Raw genomic sequence first — 22,349 nt, 5'->3', positions numbered from 1 at the left:
GTAGATGCCATAAGAGAAAGAATGGAGATTTAACCAATTTTTATGATTTTCGACAATTCTATAACAAAACCTTTTTTATCTCGAGATCAGTTGTATTTACAACTTTTAACAAAGAGTACCTTTTTTCTGTAAAATTGATCAGGGAATTCAGAAATGTACCCAAAATCGCATTTGAGTTAGTGGTGTAGATGCCACAAGAAAAAGAATGGAGACTTAAGCAATTTTTGTGATATTCAACATTTCTTAATCAAAACTTTCTTTATCTCAAGATAAGTTGCATTTACAACTTTTAATAAAGACTACTTTTTTTCTGTAAAATTCATCAAGGAATTCAAAAATGTACACAAAATCGCATTTTAGTTAGTAGATTAGATGCTACAGGAAGATGGAGCAATATTTATGATTTTCCACATTTTTAAAATGTGAAACCTTTTCTATCTCAAAATCTGCTGCGTTTACAACTTTTAACAAAGAGTACCTTTTTTCTGTAAAATCATTTATGAATTCAAAAATGTTCCCTCTTTTATCTTGAGATCGGTTACATTTACAACTTTTAAGATAGAGTACCTTATCTCTGTAAAATTAATCAGGAAATTCAAAAATGTACCCAAACTTGCATTTGAATTAGTGGTATAGATGTCGCAGGCAAATGGTTAATTCAGGTAGATAGCTTTTTCCAAAGCTATATTGGACAAGACAAATAGTATCTGTATAAGCTTGTTTTAGGCAAATACCATTTTTTCGATACAACAATGAAATATAGAGTTCGTGTTCACAATAAAATAAAGTAGGTCCTACCCTTATCAACCTACTTCTTAAATTAACGTCACTAATGAGTGTCAAATTATTTGCGTATCATATTCAGAAAATGCATAACAGTTAGGCATCTAGTATTGCACATCATCTTATTTTTGAAGCAAGTACACCTTTTTGTACTGCACCGAAATTTCGAAGGCACTGGCATTTTGACATCCCTTGCTCAGAAAATAGTGACTGTGAAGTGCAGGCCTCTCTTAAAGAAATAAAGCATTTCTGGGGTTGGGTTGGGTTGGTTTAAAGAGCTAGTTGCCTGAAAATATTTTAGCCATATGCTATTTGCCTAGGAAAGTAGAATTTAGACTGAAATAAATACAAAAAGACTATTTGCCTAGGCAGATCTTAGTAGGAAGAAACTATTTACTCGAAACAATCATTTGCCTGCGACATAGATGTAAAATCCTCATCTGTAAAATTCATCAGGGAATTCAAAAATGTTCTCAAAATTATCATTTAATATGTGCTGTAGAAGTTACAGTCTGTTGAATGCAGATGTTCTCAATTCTGTGTCTGAATCGTGTTTTTTAGTACAGAATCTCGAGTACGGTTATTATTAGCACTTTTTACTAACAATTTGCGTAATAAACATCAAGTAATTCAAAAATGTATAAGAAATAATATTAGTCAGTGGCGTAGGAGTTATTTTACTCTTTTTTTCAAAAAACTCGAGTTATTTCCAAAATTTTTATCTCAAATACTAAAAATAATTTTTAAGAAGTCTAAAGTGAAAATCTAAGAAGTGAAAATTTTGTTAATTTAACATCACAGTGTCCACGCAGGTCGTAAATATTGTGTTAATTGGGTTAAAAGAGAGATACAATTGATACAAGAGGGTTGGACACCCTTAACAATTTCCGCTTTGTCAGCATCGTGCAAAACCCGCAACTGTTATTATATCATTGGGGTTCCCCTGTAGCAGTAATTATCGTTATATAGTTTCCGATGGGTCACTAAACACCGCTTTTACAAAGTCCATTGTCCGGTCCATTATCATCCTAAATAAATTCAATTTGATCGTTGGCAATCACCCGTTCGACCTTGTTTTAATGTCTAATAATATTGGCCAACAGTTTAAACCCTAATTAAATTTGATAGTCGTAAATAGTTTAAGCTTTTTATGAAAGAAAATTTGAAATTTGGTTAATCCGCTATTGTTGGAGTGGAGAAATGGGGTTGAGGTTGTTGGGGTTTTTGTGGCTTGTACGTGAATATTACATTAAAATGGGAGTAGTACGAAACCGGAGAGATGATGTTTAAATCTGGAAACATAACGGAAACAAGAGGATTTTTCGTGAACCGAGTAACTGTGGAATTATACATGAAAATCTGAATAAAGGGATTCCGGGGAAGTTTTCCCCGGAAGTCCGTGTAATATACTTAAAACTGGAATAATTTTTTTGAATACCACAGTTAAAAGAAAAATACACACATTTTAAATTGGATTTTTTTAAACGATTACTTTTTGATATTAGATTTACTCACCTTTGACATATCGGAAATACCTCTGACCTATAGTGGGATTTTGCTCCATCATACTTGTTGAATTTTATCGGTCAGAAGAGTTATTCGCCAAATTTCCTCTTGGAAATGTTATACTTAATAATAATGTTACATATTTCTCAATACTTATGCATTTTAGAATTAAATCTTTGTTTGCTCTCAGATGCGTAAAAATTAGATGAAATCGTGGTTTTACAACTTGTTTCCGCTAAAGTAAGAGATTCGGAACGTTTGAGAACAAAAGTTTTAGAAGAAAAGTTGTAGGAAACTAAATCCTTAACAATATTGCTCTTTTCCACTTTTGTTCTCAAATACATAAATACCGAAAAAAATTCGAAGAGGTGAAAATTGGATGAAATCGTGGTTTTTACATCTTGTTATAGAGCAGAAGATTCGGAATTCAAGTATGGTTCTTCAATATAAGGAAGCATTTTCCTAAGATGTTCCAATTTGGAAATGAAAATTGGAACTTTATCAGCATAAGGATTAGTTGTGGGCATTTTGATCAAAGTTCTAGATCTTTTTAGCATGTGTAGATGAAATGTTTGGCATGTTAACCCATTTATACAATCTGAAGCAACAACATATCCCGGAGTTTTATGTTCATGAAGAAAATAATGAAAGTGGGATATTGTAAATGGTTTTTTGTTATCTAGAACTACTCCGGGTTTCATGCTTTCAAGAGATTTTTGCAGTTTTTTGGAAGAAATATAAATTTCTGGTTTCTTGAAGCAATAATTTCTTCTTAAGACATCTTTTGACCATGCCAAAATCGCGATAGTTCGGGACAAAAGAGTGGCTTCTTATGGGGAAAAACTGTTCTATTTTTCTGAAATCTGTTGATCTCAATCAAAGCCATACACATACGCAGCAGTGTGTGGTTCTTGTTTTGCCCAGGGCTGTTATCACTATACAGCCGTAATTCTTTGCCACTGTCAGGTATTTCTTTTTGAATATAGTTCCATAAAAATGAAGCAACTTCAGTAGGGCCTCTATTAGCGATATCTTTATACTTCTATATTTTTATATCAGGTTTGTCATTAGCAACCTCATTGTAACAATCCCAATACGATATTTAAAATCTCTTGTTGCAGATTCACATCTAGTTTCCTTCTCTTCGCTTGTAATCCATCATCACATTCATTACTAACAGAACTGTTGCCGTTATCACTTTCGATTATTAATTAAAGTATCCTCTTCTTAATGCAACAAGCCGTTTTGAAAAATCACTTTTAGTTCTTGAGAAAACAATATTTGAAGTTTTGATAAAATTTTCGATGTTGCAATTTTCATCGATAACTTTCAAAATTCGCTATAAAATTCATTTCTTGAAGGATCCTTGTGGAAATATCACCAATTATTAATTAAAGTATTCTCTTTTTAATGCAATAAGCCGTTTTGAATAACCGCTTTTAGTTTTTGAGAAATAAATTTTTGAAATGATTGACAATTTGTTCGAATTTTGCAATTTTCGCCGATTCAGTTTTAAAAATTCGCATAAAATCGATTTCTTGGAATATGAGTATGAAAATTTCTCGAAGTATTAATAAAAGTGCCCTCTTTCCAATGAACCAACCCGTTTTGAAAAAAAAATTTTAATTTTTGAGAAAACAATATTTGAAGTTTTGATAAAATTTTCGATGTTGTCAATCTTCATCGATAACTTTCAAAATTCGCTATAAAATTCATTTCTTGAAGGATCCTTGTGGAAATATCAGCAGTTATTAATTAAAGTATCCTCATTTTAATACAAAAAGCCGTTTTGAAAAATAACTTTTAGTTTTTGAGAAAAGAATATTTGAAGTTTTGATAAAATTATCGATGTTACAATTTTCATCGATAATTTTCAAAATTCGCTATAAAATTAATTTCTTGAAGGATCCTTGTGGAAATATCGCCAATTATTAATTGAAGTATCCTCATTTTAATGCAAGAAGCCGTTTTGAAAAATCACTTTCAGTTCTTGAGAAATAAATTTTTGAAATAATCGACAATTTTTTCGAATATTGCAATTTTCACCGATTAAGTTATAAAAATTCGTATAAAATCCATTTCAAGGTATATGAGTATGAAAATTTCCTAAAGTGTTAATAAAAGTGACCTCTTTCCAATAAACCAACCCGTTTTGAGAAATAACTTTTAAGAAAACAATATTTAAAGTTTTGATAAAATTTTCGATGTTGCAATTTTCATCGATAATTTTCAAAATTCGCTATAAAATTCATTTCTTGAAGGATCCTTGTGGAAATATCACTAATTATTAATCAAACTATCCTCTTTTTAATGCAACAAGCCGTTTTGAACAATCTGTTTTAGTTTTTGAGAAATAAATTTTTGAAATAATCGACAATTTTTTCGAATTTTGCAATTTTCGCCGATTAAGTTTTAAATATTTGTATAAAATCCACGTCTTGGAATATGAGTATGAAAATTTCCCAAAGTGTTAATAAGTGTGTCCTCTTTTCAATGAACCAACTCGTTTTGAAAAATAACTTTTAGTTTTTGAGAAAACAATATTTGAAGTTTTGATAAAATTTTCGATGTTGCAATTTTCATCGATAATTCATTTCTTAAAGGATCCTTGTGGAATTATCGCCAATTATTAATTAAAGTATCCTCTTTTTACAGTTGCTTCGTTAGTTAAATCAGCATCAAAAAAGTTCATTTTGTATCTTGGATCCAAATAAGTTGACATATCTTATCAGCTTTCTTATTGATTTCATTTTTATTAAAATATCGCAATAATGTGGCAATGTAGGGTATCACTTCAGAAATGCACCAGAAACTATAACCACAATGGCCGGATAGATATGCCGGATAACCAAATATCCGTCCGAAGGGGGTGCTGAAAAGTGACTGAAAGTGATTTTTCAAAACGGCTTTTTGCATTAAAAAGAGGATACTTTAATTAATAACCGAAAGTGATAACAGCGACAGTTCTGTTAGATTATACACAATTTTAAAGTTCAGTCTGCTAATTCCCCAACTTCAATCTCTTATTAAATTGCATAAACCTGACCGTTCTATCACACCAATCATAGGAAATATTAACACGCCTTCTAGTAAAGCCGCTAAACTTCTCCAGAGATTTCTGTTCAATTTTTTTAAACACAAATTCAAACATAGTGTGAAGAATTCTAGAGAACTTCTAGATCAACTAAAACATGTGTCACTGGATAATGAATGTAGGCTCATTTCATTCGACATCTGCAACCTCTACACTAATATTCCCATACATGATGCTATCAACATTATTAGAACATCTTTAACTGACCAACACAATGACTTATCTTTATGTGCCGAAGAAATTGAAGCCTTCATAGGGATATTGGAAATTATTTGTAAACAAAACTTCTTCATATTTGATAATAAATTTTACAAGATGAGAGATGGTTTTGCCATGGGCTCACCCATCTCATTTATCATAGCCGAAATTTTTGTCGGATGGTTTGAAACTGAGCTTTTCTCTGATAGATATTCTCTATTTACTAACGATATCGTGTTTTATAAGGGTAGATCGGAAGTCACGGCCATCTTGAAAATATTTTAGATCGAAAGTTCCGAATGAACAACCCATGCTACCAAAATTTCAAATCTCTCTGATTAGTGGAACTTGAAAAAGTTCTAACGAACCAGTTACGTGAGACACCCTGTATATACCTCCAAACCCTCTAACCTCCTCCCCCCTCTTCGCACCTTCGGCTCCTCGCCCAAATCACCTCCCTTATCCATTTTTTGCCCTCGCCCTTTCTTTCAAAATCTCCCAATCCTCTCCACACACCCTACACCACCTCTCCACATTGTCCACCTAGTACGTATTCCCTCTCTCCTCATTGCCACAGCGGAATCTGGCCACCAATCTCTTCCCTTCATCATCCTCCTCCATCAACAAATACTTTGGCAGTTCCTTTGTCATTATCTCTCCATGCCTTTCATTATATCTCCCTTCTCGTATCTGTGACCTTCTTTCTTGCCTCTGTATGTCCCTGTCCCTATCTCTCAGTTCTCTCCACATTTTACCTCTCTCCACTCTTCTGTTTTCGATCCCAGCTAATGAATATCCTACTCTCCTATAATATCCTTTCCTATCTCTTTGCCCATATATCAGCCTCCTCTCCTTAATTTCCCTCCAGCACTCTCCCAGGATCCTGCTATGCGGTCTTCCTTTTATCATTTCTTCATACTTTACTGCTTTTCTCCCAGCCTCCACTCTTACTGCATCTACCTTAACCTCCTCCTTCACTACATAGCTTGGAGTCTCCCTTGCCAACCCTACTATCCATGTCCAATACCTTCTTTGTATATCCTGCAGCAGTTCTTGTTCTCTCTATCCCCATACATCTGCGCCGTACATCATTGTGCTTCTTACCAAGCCCTCAAAGAAAACCTATCCCATTACTATGTTCGCTTTTTTTGCCATCGTCCTCACGTGCGACCCGATCTTATTACTTTCCGAGAACCCATATCCTAATTACGTATACTCTTTCACTTCCTCTATCACTCTTCCCTGCCACCTCCATCCATTCTTCCTTCTTTCTTCTCCCCCCTTTGCAGAATTTCATGATCTTTGAAACTCATAGAACTCAGAAATCTCATCATCTCCTTCATAGAACGTTTTAGAAAAAAAGTATTAATACAAAATTTGTAGCAAATTATATTCTTAACAATATTATTCTGTTATACTTTTGCTCTCAGATGCATTAAATGGAACAACTTTGTATTTTAAAGTAATATGATTTTCTGAATACCGTTTTATTTGATTTAACGTAACGAATCTATCGATTGATAGATGGCGTATTAAAAATGTAATTGTAATTTTTGTTTCAGATAAAAAAGGGCATCATGCGGCGAGAGACGTTCGCAAAGTCCTCGTGACATGATGAACTCGTCGACGCCGACGTTGAACGCCGCGAACGCAACCAGTTATTATTCGATCACCGAGGTCGTGTTCATAGGGACTTTGGCCTTCGTTTTATCGGTCTTCACCGTTGTCGGAAACATCATGGTGATGATCTCGTTCAAGATCGACAAACAGCTTCAAACGGTCAGCAATTACTTCCTGTTCTCGTTGGCGGTCGCTGATTTTGCGATCGGTTTGATCTCGATGCCGCTTTTCACCGTTTACACCCTCTTGGGATACTGGCCGTTGGGACCGCTCATTTGCGACACGTGGCTTGCACTCGACTACCTCGCGAGCAACGCGTCCGTACTCAATTTGCTCATCATCAGTTTTGATCGGTACTTTTCGGTTACCAGGCCGTTAACTTACAGAGCGAAAAGAACTACGAAACGCGTTGCTATTATGATCGGGTAATAAATTTTAACACTTAGAAATTTTTTTAAATATTGTTGGGCTCTTTTTGCTTTCTTTTAGGTGTGCTTGGGGTATAAGTTTATTATTGTGGCCGCCGTGGATTTACAGTTGGCCGTACATCGAGGGAAATCGAACGGTTCCCGAAAATTTGTGTTACATTCAGTTTATAGAGACCAATCATTACATCACTTTCGGGACGGCGATTGCGGCATTTTACGTTCCCGTTACCGTTATGTGCATCCTATATTGGAGAATATGGAGAGAGACTGAAAAAAGACAAAAAGACTTACCCAATTTACAAGCGGGCAAAAAAGATAGCAGCAAAAGAAGTAATTCTAGGTAAGATTAAATCTAACTCTAACACATCAATAATTAATTTTGAAACCCAACTAAGTTTATTGCATGAAATTTGCTTTTATTTTGCACATTTCCAAATTAAACTCGATTTATAGGATTTCTTACGAAACTTAATAAAGAAATTGTTTCAAAAATAATTCGCTTTTGCTTAGGGATAGACTTAACTCATTGTATTCAAAAGCTCCATTTGTGCGATATAAATAAATTTCAGGCAATTAGAAACTCCACCGCAAAAGAGGGAGGGAAACGGATGGAGTCATAAAGAAATGGAAGTAATCGATACAATGTAAGTATCTCGTTTTTTATAATTCATTCCTTAATTAAAGAATAAATACAAAGGTTTAAAAAAAATACGCATAAGATTAAATAAAAATAATTTAATTTCGTAAGAAGTCCTACGAGTATAATTTGACCCGAATTAAAATTAAAAGTGCAATTAAAATTTCAATTAAAACTTGAATAATTATTAATAACGGATTGATTTAAAGTTATGCTTTGTAAGTTTTCTTTTATGCTTTAAAATTGGGTGGAAAAGCCCGAAATTAGTGGAAATTAAATTGAATTTCGAGCGAATTCCAACTACTTCTAACTAATAATAAAGTAAGTGTAAAGCTGGAGTTGTCATTCCATTCTGTTCCACCAAAAACTAAAAGGTTTCTATTTTCCCTTCTGTCAGCCCAGGTTTTATTTCTATTTGACACAGTTGAGGGACATTTATTCCGATATGCATACTAAAGATAATCAGACAACACGAGTCTTGAATTTAAATTATTAGTAAGGCAAAATCCAAAAATTTGCATTTGTAAACCATGTCATCGGCCTAATAGCTGACTTCTAAGTCTATTGATTCACCCAGAATTAATATACCCGGCAGAAGACTATACAGTATTGGCAGAGAACTAAATACTGCTACTATCAGACTACATTCTGGAAATAGAAGACTGTGTTTAGGAAATGCAAAATTAAATATTAGTAATAGAAGACTAAATACCGGGTGTCCGCCGGGAAGGTATACTATTTTGTTTTGCCGCCATTTTGGCAAACATTAGTCTTGACAGTTCATATTTGGCGTGAAGTAGAGACGTGGCAAATTTATTATGGAAAATATTCGGTAAACGACCACAACGTACTGCAAGATCGGCTGAAAACATTGCTGCTGCTCAAGAAAGTGTTCAAAACAATCCATCAACCTCAATTCGACGGCGTGCTTAGGAGCTTGGTCTTCAAAGAATAACTTTGGCCACAATTTTGCACAAGGATTTGCATTTGTTTCCATTTAAGATTCAGTTGACACAAGAGCTTCTTCCAGAAGACCATTTACGCCGCCGTACATATGCCAATAGGATGTTACAACTCGCCCATGACAACCCCGATTTTCATGAAAAAATCATAATGAGTGACGAGGCACATTTTCATTTGAATGGATATGTGAATAAACAGAATAGTCGGTTCTGGGCAATGGAAAACCCTCAAATTATTCATCAGTCACCTTTGCATCCATTAAAAGTGACAGTCTAGTGTGCAATTTGGTTAGGAGGAATCATTGGACCTTACTTCTTTGAAACTGAAAACGGTGTAACGGTAACTGTCAATAGGGAGCGATATTGTGATATGATTGAAAACTTTTTAACGCCACAACTGCATGCTTTGGGCTTGATTAACATGTGGTATCAACAAGGCGGTGCCACATCGCATACAGCCAGGATTACAATGGAATTACTGCGAGACCTCTTTCCACAACAAGTTATTTCAAGAAATGGTGATGTTGATTGGCCTCCACGGTCGCCTGATTTGACTGCATCAAATCTCCTCGCATTTGTGAGGCTAACAGAGGTGGACATTTATCTGATATTGTATTCCATACATAATTGCCGACATTAAATAAAACATTTATCAACATAAGATCCATTCTCTTTCATTTAATCAAAAATTATAAACAAACAAAGTAGTATACCTTCCCGGCGGGCATCCTGTATTACTAATGGCTAGATTTTGCCGACAGAAGTCTATATATGTTGGCAGAGATACACTAAATACTAGTAGCTAATGGACTGCTACATTCTAGTAATAGATGACTAGATACTGCCGGACTATAAGGCATGAAGATAGGCACAAATAACTAATGAAGAGTTATTACGTAGAACAGGAATAAAGAAGGTGAGAACAAGAATGAAAAAACGACAATGGCAATGGATCAGGCATATCCTATGAAAGGCAGAAAATAATATAATAAGGCAATCTCTTAAATATTCTATAAAAGGGAAGAGGAAGACTGGAAAATCAAGGGATACATGGAGAAAAAACTCAAGTACAGACGTAATTGCATACACTATAATATGGAACCAAGCAATAGAAGAAAAGGGAAAGGAGTGGTCGCAAAAATGACAGAAGGATAGAGCTTACTGGATGGAAATTAAACTAATAAACATAAACACAGACACTTAGAGTTGGCTGCACCAAAAAACAAGCAAAGAAACATTGATCAGCGCCTGTTGCTCGTTGTAGGAGCTACGAGACTAAGAAGAAGAGCAAGAAAGATACTGCCGGAAAAAGATCATATATAACTGTTAGAAGAGGACTAGATACTGCTAATGGAAAACAACATTCCGATAATAAAAGACTAGATATTACTGGCGGGTGCTGTAAATACAAGATTAGATGCTTGTAATAGAAGACGTCTCATACACTAGAAAGTTTTCCTTAATGTTATGCAAGTCGTTATTCATCATTTTCTTTGAGCCTCCAATACTCCCAAGATACTATAATAGAAAACTATATTGGTAGACCAGATACTGCCGACCAAATATTACATACTCTTGGCAGAGCACTAGGTACTGCTAATGGACGACGAATTCCGATAACAAAATACTAGATACTGTGTGTAGAATACTAGATATTGCTCGCAGAAGGTTACTTGCAGTAAATACACGATTAAATACTGGTAATAGAAGACTAAATACTACTATTGGAAGACTAGATACTCCTGGTAAAAAACTATACTTATACTGTTGGCGGAACATTAGAACAGAAGATTAAGTTCTGTTTACTACTAGAAGACGTATTCAAAAAATCGATAGATGATCCAAAAAAACTGAAAATTATAATATATGAACCAGAGTTGGGTAGTATCCGCATACTTTTTGAGTATTGTCAATTCATTTTCTAAATTTAGAAAAAATTCAAAGAACTCATTCCCTAGCAAATGTACACTAAATTTCCCCACCGAGAGACCACTCGGAAAAATATAGGAGAAAAGATTAGGAGTCACTATAAATAAAATATGGATGACAGTATATTAGTTTAACAATAATTTAGGTCATTTCAAAAGTATCCGAGAATGTATCCGAAAACTGCAGTATACATGTATCCGAATACTTGTATCCGGATACTTTTGTGGAGAAAGTATTCGTACTTTTTTAAAAAAGTATCCGGATACATTGTAAGTATCCGGTATCCGGTACTCGAATTTTTTTCCTGTATCCGTCCCAGCTCTGAAATGAACTACAAAAAGATCAGAAGAAATAGGGGTAACAATGAATGTGAGTTCATAATCTTAGTTTTGATTATGAAAAGAATAACAGAACTTAACAATCAACCTGCCAGCTTAAACGAAACCGCTATAAAAGATGTAGAAGACTATATATATCTAGAACAAAAAATAACAGTAGATAAGCAATTACAAACAGCGGATTTGAACCGGAAATAAGACTGGCATGAACAGCGTTCGGTAGGCTAAGACATATACGTATTACAGAGCAAGAACAAGAAATTTAAGGTACTAAAACTGTGTGTAATCCTGATCTCGATATATAGTGCTGAAACATGGACACTCATCAAGAAATCTAAGAGCGAGATACAAGCTATCCAACGCCATATGGAACGAAATATATTAAACATACGAATAAGTGATAAGATATCTATAGAATGGATAAAACAACGCACCAACAAGGAAGACATAATTGATATAATATTGAAAGTGAAATGGCGTTAGGCGGGTTTAAAAATTTTGCGCACGATGATATTTCGAAATACCTAGGAAAAACATGGATGACAGCAGCGGAAAAGTGAAAAATGTGGAAAAACATGGAAAAATACGGAGGAGGCATATATAGAGGACTACATTCCGGTAATAGAAAACGAGATACTGTTTATTGAAGACTACATACTGCTTACAGAAGATTAGGTGCTGCAAATACAAGCTTAGATACTGGTAATAGAAGACTTCTTCCTCCTCCTCCTGATATATTAGGCAGTTTTGTTCGTTTTCTTTAATATAATTCCTCTGCTAGTCATCATTCTATCTTTTCTTTGGGCGTCTAATACATACTTCTTCTTCAAACCCGTGATTTATCTCGGACAATCTTTAGTATTCGTTGTCCAGATATTCTATTTATATGCTCGTATCGCTCCCGTTTTCTATCTCTTATCCACACGTTAATATAATCTACCTCAGATATGTGTCTTATATTTTTGTTCCTCAATCCCAAAACGTTCTTCCTGCTATAGTTTTGTGTGGTGGCGCCGTTAGTCATAAGTCATAACATAACTGATCGGATTACACTTGTATATACTGGTTCTATAATTTGATTGTCGATTTCCAATTTGCACCTAATTCGTTCGATATCAATTACTACTGGTTTGGTTTTTTCAACCGATATCTTCATATTAAATTTCTTCTCGCTTACATTAAACTGATGCAATAATCTTGCATTCCTCAATCTTTTTAGTAGTTCTTCTAAGAATCATTAGTGCCTCTTCTTCTTTTCCTTTGATATTCCTATTCATTCCACAATATATCAAAAAGTATTCGTCTAGCCACTTCTTCTTCGTTTTTTGTACGTATTTCTATCGTTTTATATTTCAACTCTTTTTCGATTTCCTAATAGCTACTGTTTAGTGGTATTATTGCATTTGCATGATATTTTTTTACGTCATTATCAGTTCTGTTCCAAAGTATTACATTCTTCTGAGTTCTGTGAGAAATATCAGCAACAGCATGGTGAAACTACTCAATCCATCTTTCGATGCTGCAGACGGAGTTTAATAGACTGGTAATTGAAGACCAAACAATGCTTAACAAGATTTTAAGAATAAAAATGAAATTATTGCAGCCGTTAAAAATCTACGACAATCTCGAAATACTGTGATGAGACGGATTGAGAAAATGAGTGTAAATATAAGAGAACAGTTAAATAACGACATTAGTGCGATGAATCGACTGACATAAGTGACACAGCACAACTACTTGTTTTCATTCGATTAGTATTTGAAGACTTTACTGTAAAGAAGAAATGTTGGGTATGACTTCTTTAAAAGAGAGAACTAGAGGTTTAGATATATTCAATGCTTTTAAAAAATTTCTCATTGATTTGAAAGTACCACTTTTTAAATCAGTTTCTATAACAACAGATGGAGCAGCTGCATAAATGGGTTTATAGCCCTTTGTAAAAGTGATGACGAATTTCCAAGTTTTCTGAGTTACCATTACATAATTTATCAACAAGTGTTAGCCAGCAAAAAATTAAACACCAAAGTAGTTGATATAGCGTTTAAAATTGTCAATTTCATTCGAAGAAGTTCTCTTTCAGTTACATCTTGATGAAGGACAACCAGAATTACTGTTACATACTGATGTGCAACGATTTCGTGATTTATTACCTGAAATAACAACATTTCTCAATGAAGAACATGGAAAATGTGTAAATTTAAAAGATGAAACTTGGCTGAGTGATTTGGCATATCTTACAGATTTTACATCGAAATTAAGAAGTAATTTAAATTTAGAATTACAAGGGAAAAACAAAACATTATTTGAAATGATAAGCAGCATTGATGCGTACAAAACTAAATTTACTGTGTTAATAAAAGATCTTCAACAAAATAATTTCAACAATAACACAAATTTTAGGTTTTATTAAAAAAACTTTTTCTCCACAATTTTATTAATCAACTCATAAACTTTTATATGGTCTTAAAGAGAATACTTTAAGCTTTAATTTAACATAAAAGTTGTTTGTTAATTCCTATGAATAAGGTAGATATGGTCGATTAAAGTTTTGGTTTTTTAAAAATGTCTTCTGTAATACCTTCATATTAGGTTTAGTTAAAATTGAATTTTTCTCACTACCTTTTTAGACCATCTAATGAAGCATTATACGGGCTTAAAGCTGATTGTTTAAGCTTTACTTTGACATAAAAATCATTTGTTAATTCCCATAAATAAAGGAGATACAATTTTTTTAAATTAAATATTTTTAGAAATGTCATCAATAACATACAATTTTTATGTTTTATTAAAAAAACCTTTTTCTCCACAATTTTATTAATCAACTCATAAACCTTTATATGGTCTTAAAGAGAATACTTTAAGCTTTAATTTAACATAAAAGTTGTTTGTTAATTCCTATGAATAAGGTAGATATGGTCGATAAAAGTTTTGGTTTTTTAAAAATGTCTTCTGTAATACCTTCATATTAGGTTTAGTTAAAATTGAATTTTTCTCACTACCTTTTTAGACCAACTAATGAAGCATTATACGGGCTTAAAGCTGATTGTTTAAGTTTTACTTAGACATAAAAATCATTTGTTAATTCCGATAAATAAAAGAGATACAATTTTTTTAAATTTAATATTTTTAGAGATATCATTAATAACATCCAATTTTAAGGTTTTATTAAAACAAGCCTTTCTCCTCGACTTTACTAATCAACCCATAAACCTTTATATGATCTTAAAGAGAATACTTTTAGCTTTAATTTAACATAAAAGTCGTTTGTTAATTACTATAAATAAAATAGATGTGGTCGATTAAAGTTTTGGTTTTTAAAAAATGTTTCTGTAATACCTTTGTATTAGGTTTAGTTAAAATTCAATTTTTCTCACTGCCTTTTTGGACCAACTAATGAAGCATTATATGGGCTTAAAGCAGATTGTTTAAGGTTTATTCTGACATAAAAATCATTTGTTAATTCCCATAAATAAAGGAGATACAATTTTTTTAAATTTAATATATTTTATTCAAAAAGGTTTTTCTCCACAATTTTATTAATCAACTCATAAACCTTTATATGGTTGTAAAGAGGATTATTTAAGCTGTAATTTAACATAAAAGTCGTTTGTTAATTCCTATAAATAAAGTTTATGTGGTTTATTAAAGTTTTGGTATCTTTCCTTGTTGAATATTCAATTTTTTCTTACTCTACTTTTAATATAGCAATAACATCGGTGATAATACGGTTGGGGAACAATATTAACATGAAAATCCGGACGGTAACCTTCCAGATTTTAATCTAGATACGGACCGACGTGTCCAGGAACGGTCGAACTTTCACTAATTACGGCCCTGACTCCGACGCGAGCTTAAAATGGGTAGCAAAAGCGCCCCACCAATTCCGAATTAAACTTTACAGGTCGAGATTTAATTTGCAATTTCCCTAACTTTTCCAATTCCATCCTCGAAAACAACAGGCTTAAAAAAATATGTTCCATTGTTATTATAAAAAAGGAATATTTTTGAAATTTTCGTTTTAAATACTTTTCTTTCATTAATTTGTTATTAATAATCTTTTGTGTTGTATTAATTTGGGTTTTTGCACTAAATTGAAATAGATCCGTTTGGTGTTGTGTTATTAATCGAAACAAAATTAATTTTTTTGAAAAATTAATCGATCTACAGCTTTTATATCTGCAGTGACGAGGCTAATACAGCCTGTTCGACGGTGGATTTGGAGGAATGGCGAAGACCCCGATCCGAATCATCAACTGGAGCTGATACGGATTCAGTTTATATGCACGGGGCTGTTTGTGCGGATCATCATAGTCATAGAAGACGACCGGTAAGCTTGAATTAAAATTAATATCTACTAGAATAAGTTATGGATAAGTTTATTAATTTAACCATAATGCTTGAATGGCGTGAGATGAGATAACATGTAATGGACACAACGCAACTATCATGGGAAATAATCCTTGTAATTCTAATTAATAATTAAATCTTAATTAAGTTTAAAGATTAGTTTGAATGATTCAAAAAATCAAAGCAACCAAATTTATAGAAATTAATAAATAATTTCTTGTAGGCTAAAACTAGATTAAATTTTCTTTAAAATGCTTCAAATATCATTATGATACTCCGACTAGTTTTTGAGATATGACATCTTAATTCTCATTAATGTAACAACGATATTTATCAAGTGTGTATTGTTGAATTCAAATAATCGTAAATAAGGGATTTGTGGATATTAAGAAATTATTTATGGCACACTAAAACTATATTAATTTCGGATTAAGATGCTTTGTATCTCGTTGAGATAGCCCGACTGGTTTTTGAGATACGATTTCTTAAGTTTCATAACTAACCAAACGAACAGATTTTGAGTTAAAAATGATATCAACCAAATTCATTGAAACCAATAAATTATTTATTGCACGCTAAAACTGGATTAAATTTGCTTTAAAATGCTTCTTATGTCATTATGATATCCCAATTCGTTTTTGAGATATGACATCTTAATTCTCATTAATTTAACAACGATATTTATGAAGCGTGTATCGTTTATTTCAATTAATCGTAAGTAAAGGATTTCTGGATATTAAGAAATTATTTATGGCGCACTAAAACTACATTAATTTCGGATTAAGATGCTTTGTATCTCGTTAAGATAACTCGACTGGTTTTTGAGATACGATTTGTTATGTTTCATAACTAACCAAACGAACAAATTTTCATTTAAAAATCATATCAACCAAATTTATTGAAACCAATAAATTATTTATTGCACCCCAAAACTAGATTAAATTTGCTTTAAAATGCTTCTTATATCATTATGATATCCCAACTAATTTTTGAGATATGACATCTTAATTGTCATTAATATAACAACGATATTCATCAAGCGTGTATCGTTGAATTCAAATAATTGTAAGTAAGGGATTTCTGGATATTAAGAAATTATTTATGGCATATTAAAACTACATTCATTTCGGATTAAGATGCTTTGTATCTCGTTAAGATAACCCGACTGGTTTTTGAGATACGATTTATTAAGTTGCACAACTACCCAAATGAACAGATTTTGATTTAAAAATGATATCAATCAAATTCATTGAAACCAATTAATTATTTATTGCACACTAAAACTAGATTAAATTTGCTTTAAAATGCTTCTTATATCATTATGATATTCCAACTAGTTTTTGAAATATGACATCTTAATTCTCATTAATATAACAACGATATTCATCAAGCGTGTATCGTTGAACTCAAATAATCGTAAGTAAGGGATTTCTGGATATTAAGAAATTATTTATAGCACACTAAAACTCCATGAATTTCGGATTAAGATGCTTTGTATCTCGTTAAGATAACCCGACTGGTTTTTGAGATACGATTTATTAAGTTTCATAACTAACCAAAACGAACAGATTTTGATTTAAAAATCATATCATCCAAATTTATTGGAAACAATAAATTATTTATTACACCCCAAAACTAGATTAAATTTGCTTTAAAATGCTTCTTATATCATTATGATATCCCAACTAATTTTGGAGATATGACATCTTAATTCTCATTAATATAACAACGATATTCATCAAGCGTGTATCGTTGAACTCAAATAATTGTAAGTACGGGATTTCTGAATATTAAGAAATTATTTATGGCACACTAAAACTACATTAATTTCGGATTAAGAGGCTTTGTATCTCGTTAAGATAACCCGACTGGTTTTTGAGATACGATTTATTAAGTTGCATAACTACCCAAATGAACAGATTTTGATTTAAAAATGATATCAATCAAATTCATTGAAACCAATTAATTATTTATTGCACACTAAAACTAGATTAAATTTGCTTTAAAATGCTTCTTATATCATTATGATATTCCAACTAGTTTTTGAAATATGACATCTTAATTCTCATTAATATAACAACGATATTCATCAAGCGTGTATCGTTGAACTCAAATAATCGTAAGTAAGGGATTTCTGGATATTAAGAAATTATTTATAGCACACTAAAACTCCATGAATTTCGGATTAAGATGCTTTGTATCTCGTTAAGATAACCCGACTGGTTTTTGAGATACGATTTATTAAGTTTCATAACTAACCAAAACGAACAGATTTTGATTTAAAAATCATATCATCCAAATTTATTGGAAACAATAAATTATTTATTACACCCCAAAACTAGATTAAATTTGCTTTAAAATGCTTCTTATATCATTATGATATCCCAACTAATTTTGGAGATATGACATCTTAATTCTCATTAATATAACAACGATATTCATCAAGCGTGTATCGTTGAACTCAAATAATTGTAAGTACGGGATTTCTGAATATTAAGAAATTATTTATGGCACACTAAAACTACATTAATTTCGGATTAAGAGGCTTTGTATCTCGTTAAGATAACCCGACTGGTTTTTGAGATACGATTTATTAAGTTGCATAACTACCCAAATGAACAGATTTTGATTTAAAAATGATATCAATCAAATTCATTGAAACCAATTAATTATTTATTGCACACTAAAACTAGATTAAATTTGCTTTAAAATGCTTCTTATATCATTATGATATCACAACTAGTTTTTGAGATATGACATCTTAATTCTCATTAATGTAACAACGATATATATCAAGCGTGTATCGTTTAATTCAAATAATCGTAAGTACGGGATTTCTGAATATTAAGAAATTATTTATGGCATACTAAAACTACATTAATTTCGGATTAAGATGCTTTGTGTCTCGTTAAAATAACCCGACTGGTTCTTGAGATACGATTTGTTATGTTTCATAACTAACCAAACGAACAAATTTTCATTTAAAAATCATATCAACCAAATTTATTGAAACCAATAAATTATTTATTGCACGCTGAAACTAGATTAAATTTGCTTTAAAATGCTTCTTATATCATTATGATATCACAACTAGTTTTTGAGATATGACAGCTTAATTCTCATTAATGTAACAACGATATTTATCAAGCGTGTATCGTTTAATTCAAATAATCGTAAGTACGGGATTTCTGAATATTAAGAAATTATTTATGGCACACTAAAACTACATTAATTTCGGATTAAGAGGCTTTGTATCTCGTTAAGATAACCAGACTGATTTTCGAGATACGATTTATTAAGTTGCATAACTACCCAAATGAACAGATTTTGATTTAAAAATGATATCAATCAAATCCATAGAAACCAATTAATTATTTATTGCACACTAAAACTAGATTAAATTTGCTTTAAAATGCTTCTTATATCATTATGATATTCCAACTAGTTTTTGAGATATGACATCTTAATTCTCATTAATATAACAACGATATTCATCAAGCGTGTATCGTTGAACTCAAATAATCGTAAGTAAGGGATTTCTGGATATTAAGAAATTATTTATAGCACACTAAAACTCCATGAATTTCGGATTAAGATGCTTTGTATCTCGTTAAGATAACCCGACTGGTTTTTGAGATACGATTTATTAAGTTCCATAACTAACCAAAACGAACAGATTTTGATTTAAAAATCATATCATCCAAATTTATTGGAAACAATAAATTATTTATTACACCCCAAAACTAGATTAAATTTGCTTTAAAATGCTTCTTATATCATTATGATATCCCAACTAATTTTTGAGATATGACATCTTAATTCTCATTAATATAACAACGATATTCATCAAGCGTGTATCGTTGAACTCAAATAATCGTAAGTAAGGGATTTCTGGATATTAAGAAATTATTTATGGCATACTAAAACTACATTAATTTCGGATTAAGATGCTTTGTATCTCGTTATGATAATCCGACTGGTTTTTGTGATACGATTTGTTATGTTTCATAACTAACAAAACGAACAAATTTTCATTTAAAAATCATATCAACCAAATTTTTTCCATATTTTTTAATATTTTAAAACTATTATTATATTAAAGGTTTGGTTCACTGATTCAACAAAACCTGTCCGATATCTCAACAATTGAAATTTAAGGTTTTTCTAGTGAAAATAACAGCTGCTCTGAATTGTTTTAATTGCTGTAAGTCCTAATTTTTAATATGAAACTTTAAAAGAACTAAAGCCGCAGTGATTAAATAAACATTTTAAGTACCTAGAACAACAAGAACAAAATTAATGTCCGTGTTAACGTAAAACACATCTAGAACAATTTGAATCGGCAAAGTTTGAGTTATTTTAGATTATTCTATGTTTTTTAATTCTTATTGTGTAATATAAAACCGCTGATACAAGAATTACTGACTGAAACTTGCAAAAACTTTAATTTTCAAAGAGTAAAGTGCCCTTTGGAGAGTTGTTCTAATGAAAATAATAGCTGTTCCAGATTGCGTTAACTATAATATGTATACAGGTGTCTGCGAAATGCGTATACAACAGAAGACCACAGATTCCTAGGCTCAAAATAGGTCGATTTAAGTTATCTATATCCAAAGTTGCTTCGTTTTGCCGCTAGAGGACTTCAAAGTTAGCAAAAAAATTTCTTTTATTTTTTATAACTCGAAAACGCGTAAATCAATTGAAACCATTATTCAGAAGTGAGTTCCTAGGTTCAATTAACGTCTTTTTATGGTTTTTGATACAATTTTAGAAACACAGGAATGATGGAAAAGTCAAGTGTTCACCAGATATTACTCCATTTTTTTTTCTGGCCAGGCGACAATTACATTATTATAATTTCTGAATAGCCTATTCAGTTCTAAACCGTTTTTGTCTCTTATAAGATTTTGATTACATAAGTGGTTAAGCCAGAAAAAACGTATTTTTAAACATCTGCAAGTCTTGTTTACGTCATTGCAGTTACAAAAGTTACCTCATCGTAATTGGCACTGATTTCAACTAATTGCAATTTATGTTTAACGTGAATACAATATCATTAATTGATCAAAAGCGTGGGCATTCAATGATCCTCAAAGCATACAGTGTTAGGAAAAAAGGTAGTCGTATTTAGTTGATTCAGTACGACAAAGAGAAACTTTTAATCAATTCTTTAATTAATTCAATAAATGGTAAAACATAACTCTAGTATGCTTTGCATTTAACTGTCAGTTAACATCAATAAATTGGTTTAACGTTATTTTTATAATGGATACTTACACATGTGATGAGCAAGTAGATATGATTTTAGTTTATGGCCAATGTCAATTTAATGGTCGCAAAAGCGTTCAAGTCTTGAGTCGGGAAAAGTGTCTCGAGTCGGTTGACACTCGACGATTAGGAAACTCCAAACCGAAATACATAGACCGTGGATGTCAACGTACAAGGCAAACTGTAGAGTTAGAAGAAAGGGTTCTTGAAAGAGTGGCAGAAGACCCTAAAATTAGTACGAGGCTCTTAGGAAATCAATTAGAAGTCTCTGAAGATGTTGTCCATAGGGTAATAAAAAACAATTATTACACCCATACCACCTTCAAAAAGTGCAAGAGCTTTTATCTGTGGGTCACGAAATGCGTTTGACTTTCTGCCAACTCATCCAAAAAGAATCCACGACCCACATTTTAGTAGAAGGATTTTATTGACAGATGAGGCAACGTTTACTAGATCTGGTGTCACTAACATGCGTAACGATTATGTTTATGCTAAAGAAAATCCGCATATGACCACAGCAGTCCATCATCAGCATCAATTCAAAGTCAATGTTTTGCTGGAATTATTGGCGATAACATTATTGGACCGGTAATAATACCAAATCGATAGATTGGAAGGGAAGCTGATGCCCCAATAAAATGGCCAGCAAGATCACCAGACCTTTCACCGTGTGATTATTTTCTCTGCGGGGCATTGAAGTGAAAAGTCTATGCCTCTACAATTGATAGTGAAGAGGAATTACGAAGAAAAATTTGGTTAGCATTTAATACATTAAATAATCGCAAAACAATGGACGGAGTGCAATTTAAATTTTTACGACGAGTAAATTTATGTACAGGATGTCCCGTTAAGCGTACGGAGCGGCTGTATCTCTAGAACGGTAAGGCCAAGAGGTTTGGGAAAAAAATCCTTATAAGCAAAGTGACCAAGAGAAATAGCTGGAAATTATTTTGAAGTTCGTAATTCGACCGCTAGGGGGCGTAACTGCCATTGAGAAATACAAAGTTGCCGCTATCTCAGAAACTTAGACGATGAGCTAGAACTTTGACAACATCATTTAATAGCTTGGATAATACCGCATCGCTTTTGTTTTGCGATATTTCTCATATCTGTCATAATAAGGGAGGGGGAAGCCAATGCGTTTTCATATGTTTACATTTTAATATCTCCTAGACCATTCAACCGATTTGAATGTTTTCGGTGTTGTTTGAAAGAGCATTTTATGCTCTTTTTAAAGAT

The 22,349-nt window shown here is 32.2% G+C and overlaps 1 protein-coding gene across 3 annotated transcripts in view; it reads left to right on the top strand.

The window, feature by feature from the left end:
* The window catches only part of LOC111416560 (muscarinic Acetylcholine Receptor, A-type), a 115,533-nt gene that overhangs the window by 44,666 nt on the left and 48,518 nt on the right, over nucleotides 1–22,349 (top strand). For 2 of the 3 annotated variants that reach the window (XM_023048617.2, XM_023048616.2), the window contains exons 2-5: nucleotides 7,144–7,626; nucleotides 7,691–7,969; nucleotides 8,199–8,273; nucleotides 15,678–15,822. In XM_023048617.2, the coding sequence (XP_022904385.2) occupies nucleotides 7,193–7,626; nucleotides 7,691–7,969; nucleotides 8,199–8,273; nucleotides 15,678–15,822 (933 nt within the window). In that variant the 5' untranslated portion in view covers nucleotides 7,144–7,192. The remainder of the gene's footprint in view (nucleotides 1–7,143; nucleotides 7,627–7,690; nucleotides 7,970–8,198; nucleotides 8,274–15,677; nucleotides 15,823–22,349) is intronic. The other variant, XM_023048619.2, reaches the window with a different exon arrangement.

Source organism: Onthophagus taurus, chromosome 3, assembly GCF_036711975.1.
Source record: "Onthophagus taurus isolate NC chromosome 3, IU_Otau_3.0, whole genome shotgun sequence".
Classification (NCBI taxonomy): domain Eukaryota; kingdom Metazoa; phylum Arthropoda; class Insecta; order Coleoptera; family Scarabaeidae; genus Onthophagus; species Onthophagus taurus.
This window is presented reverse-complemented; position numbering and strand designations above follow the sequence as displayed.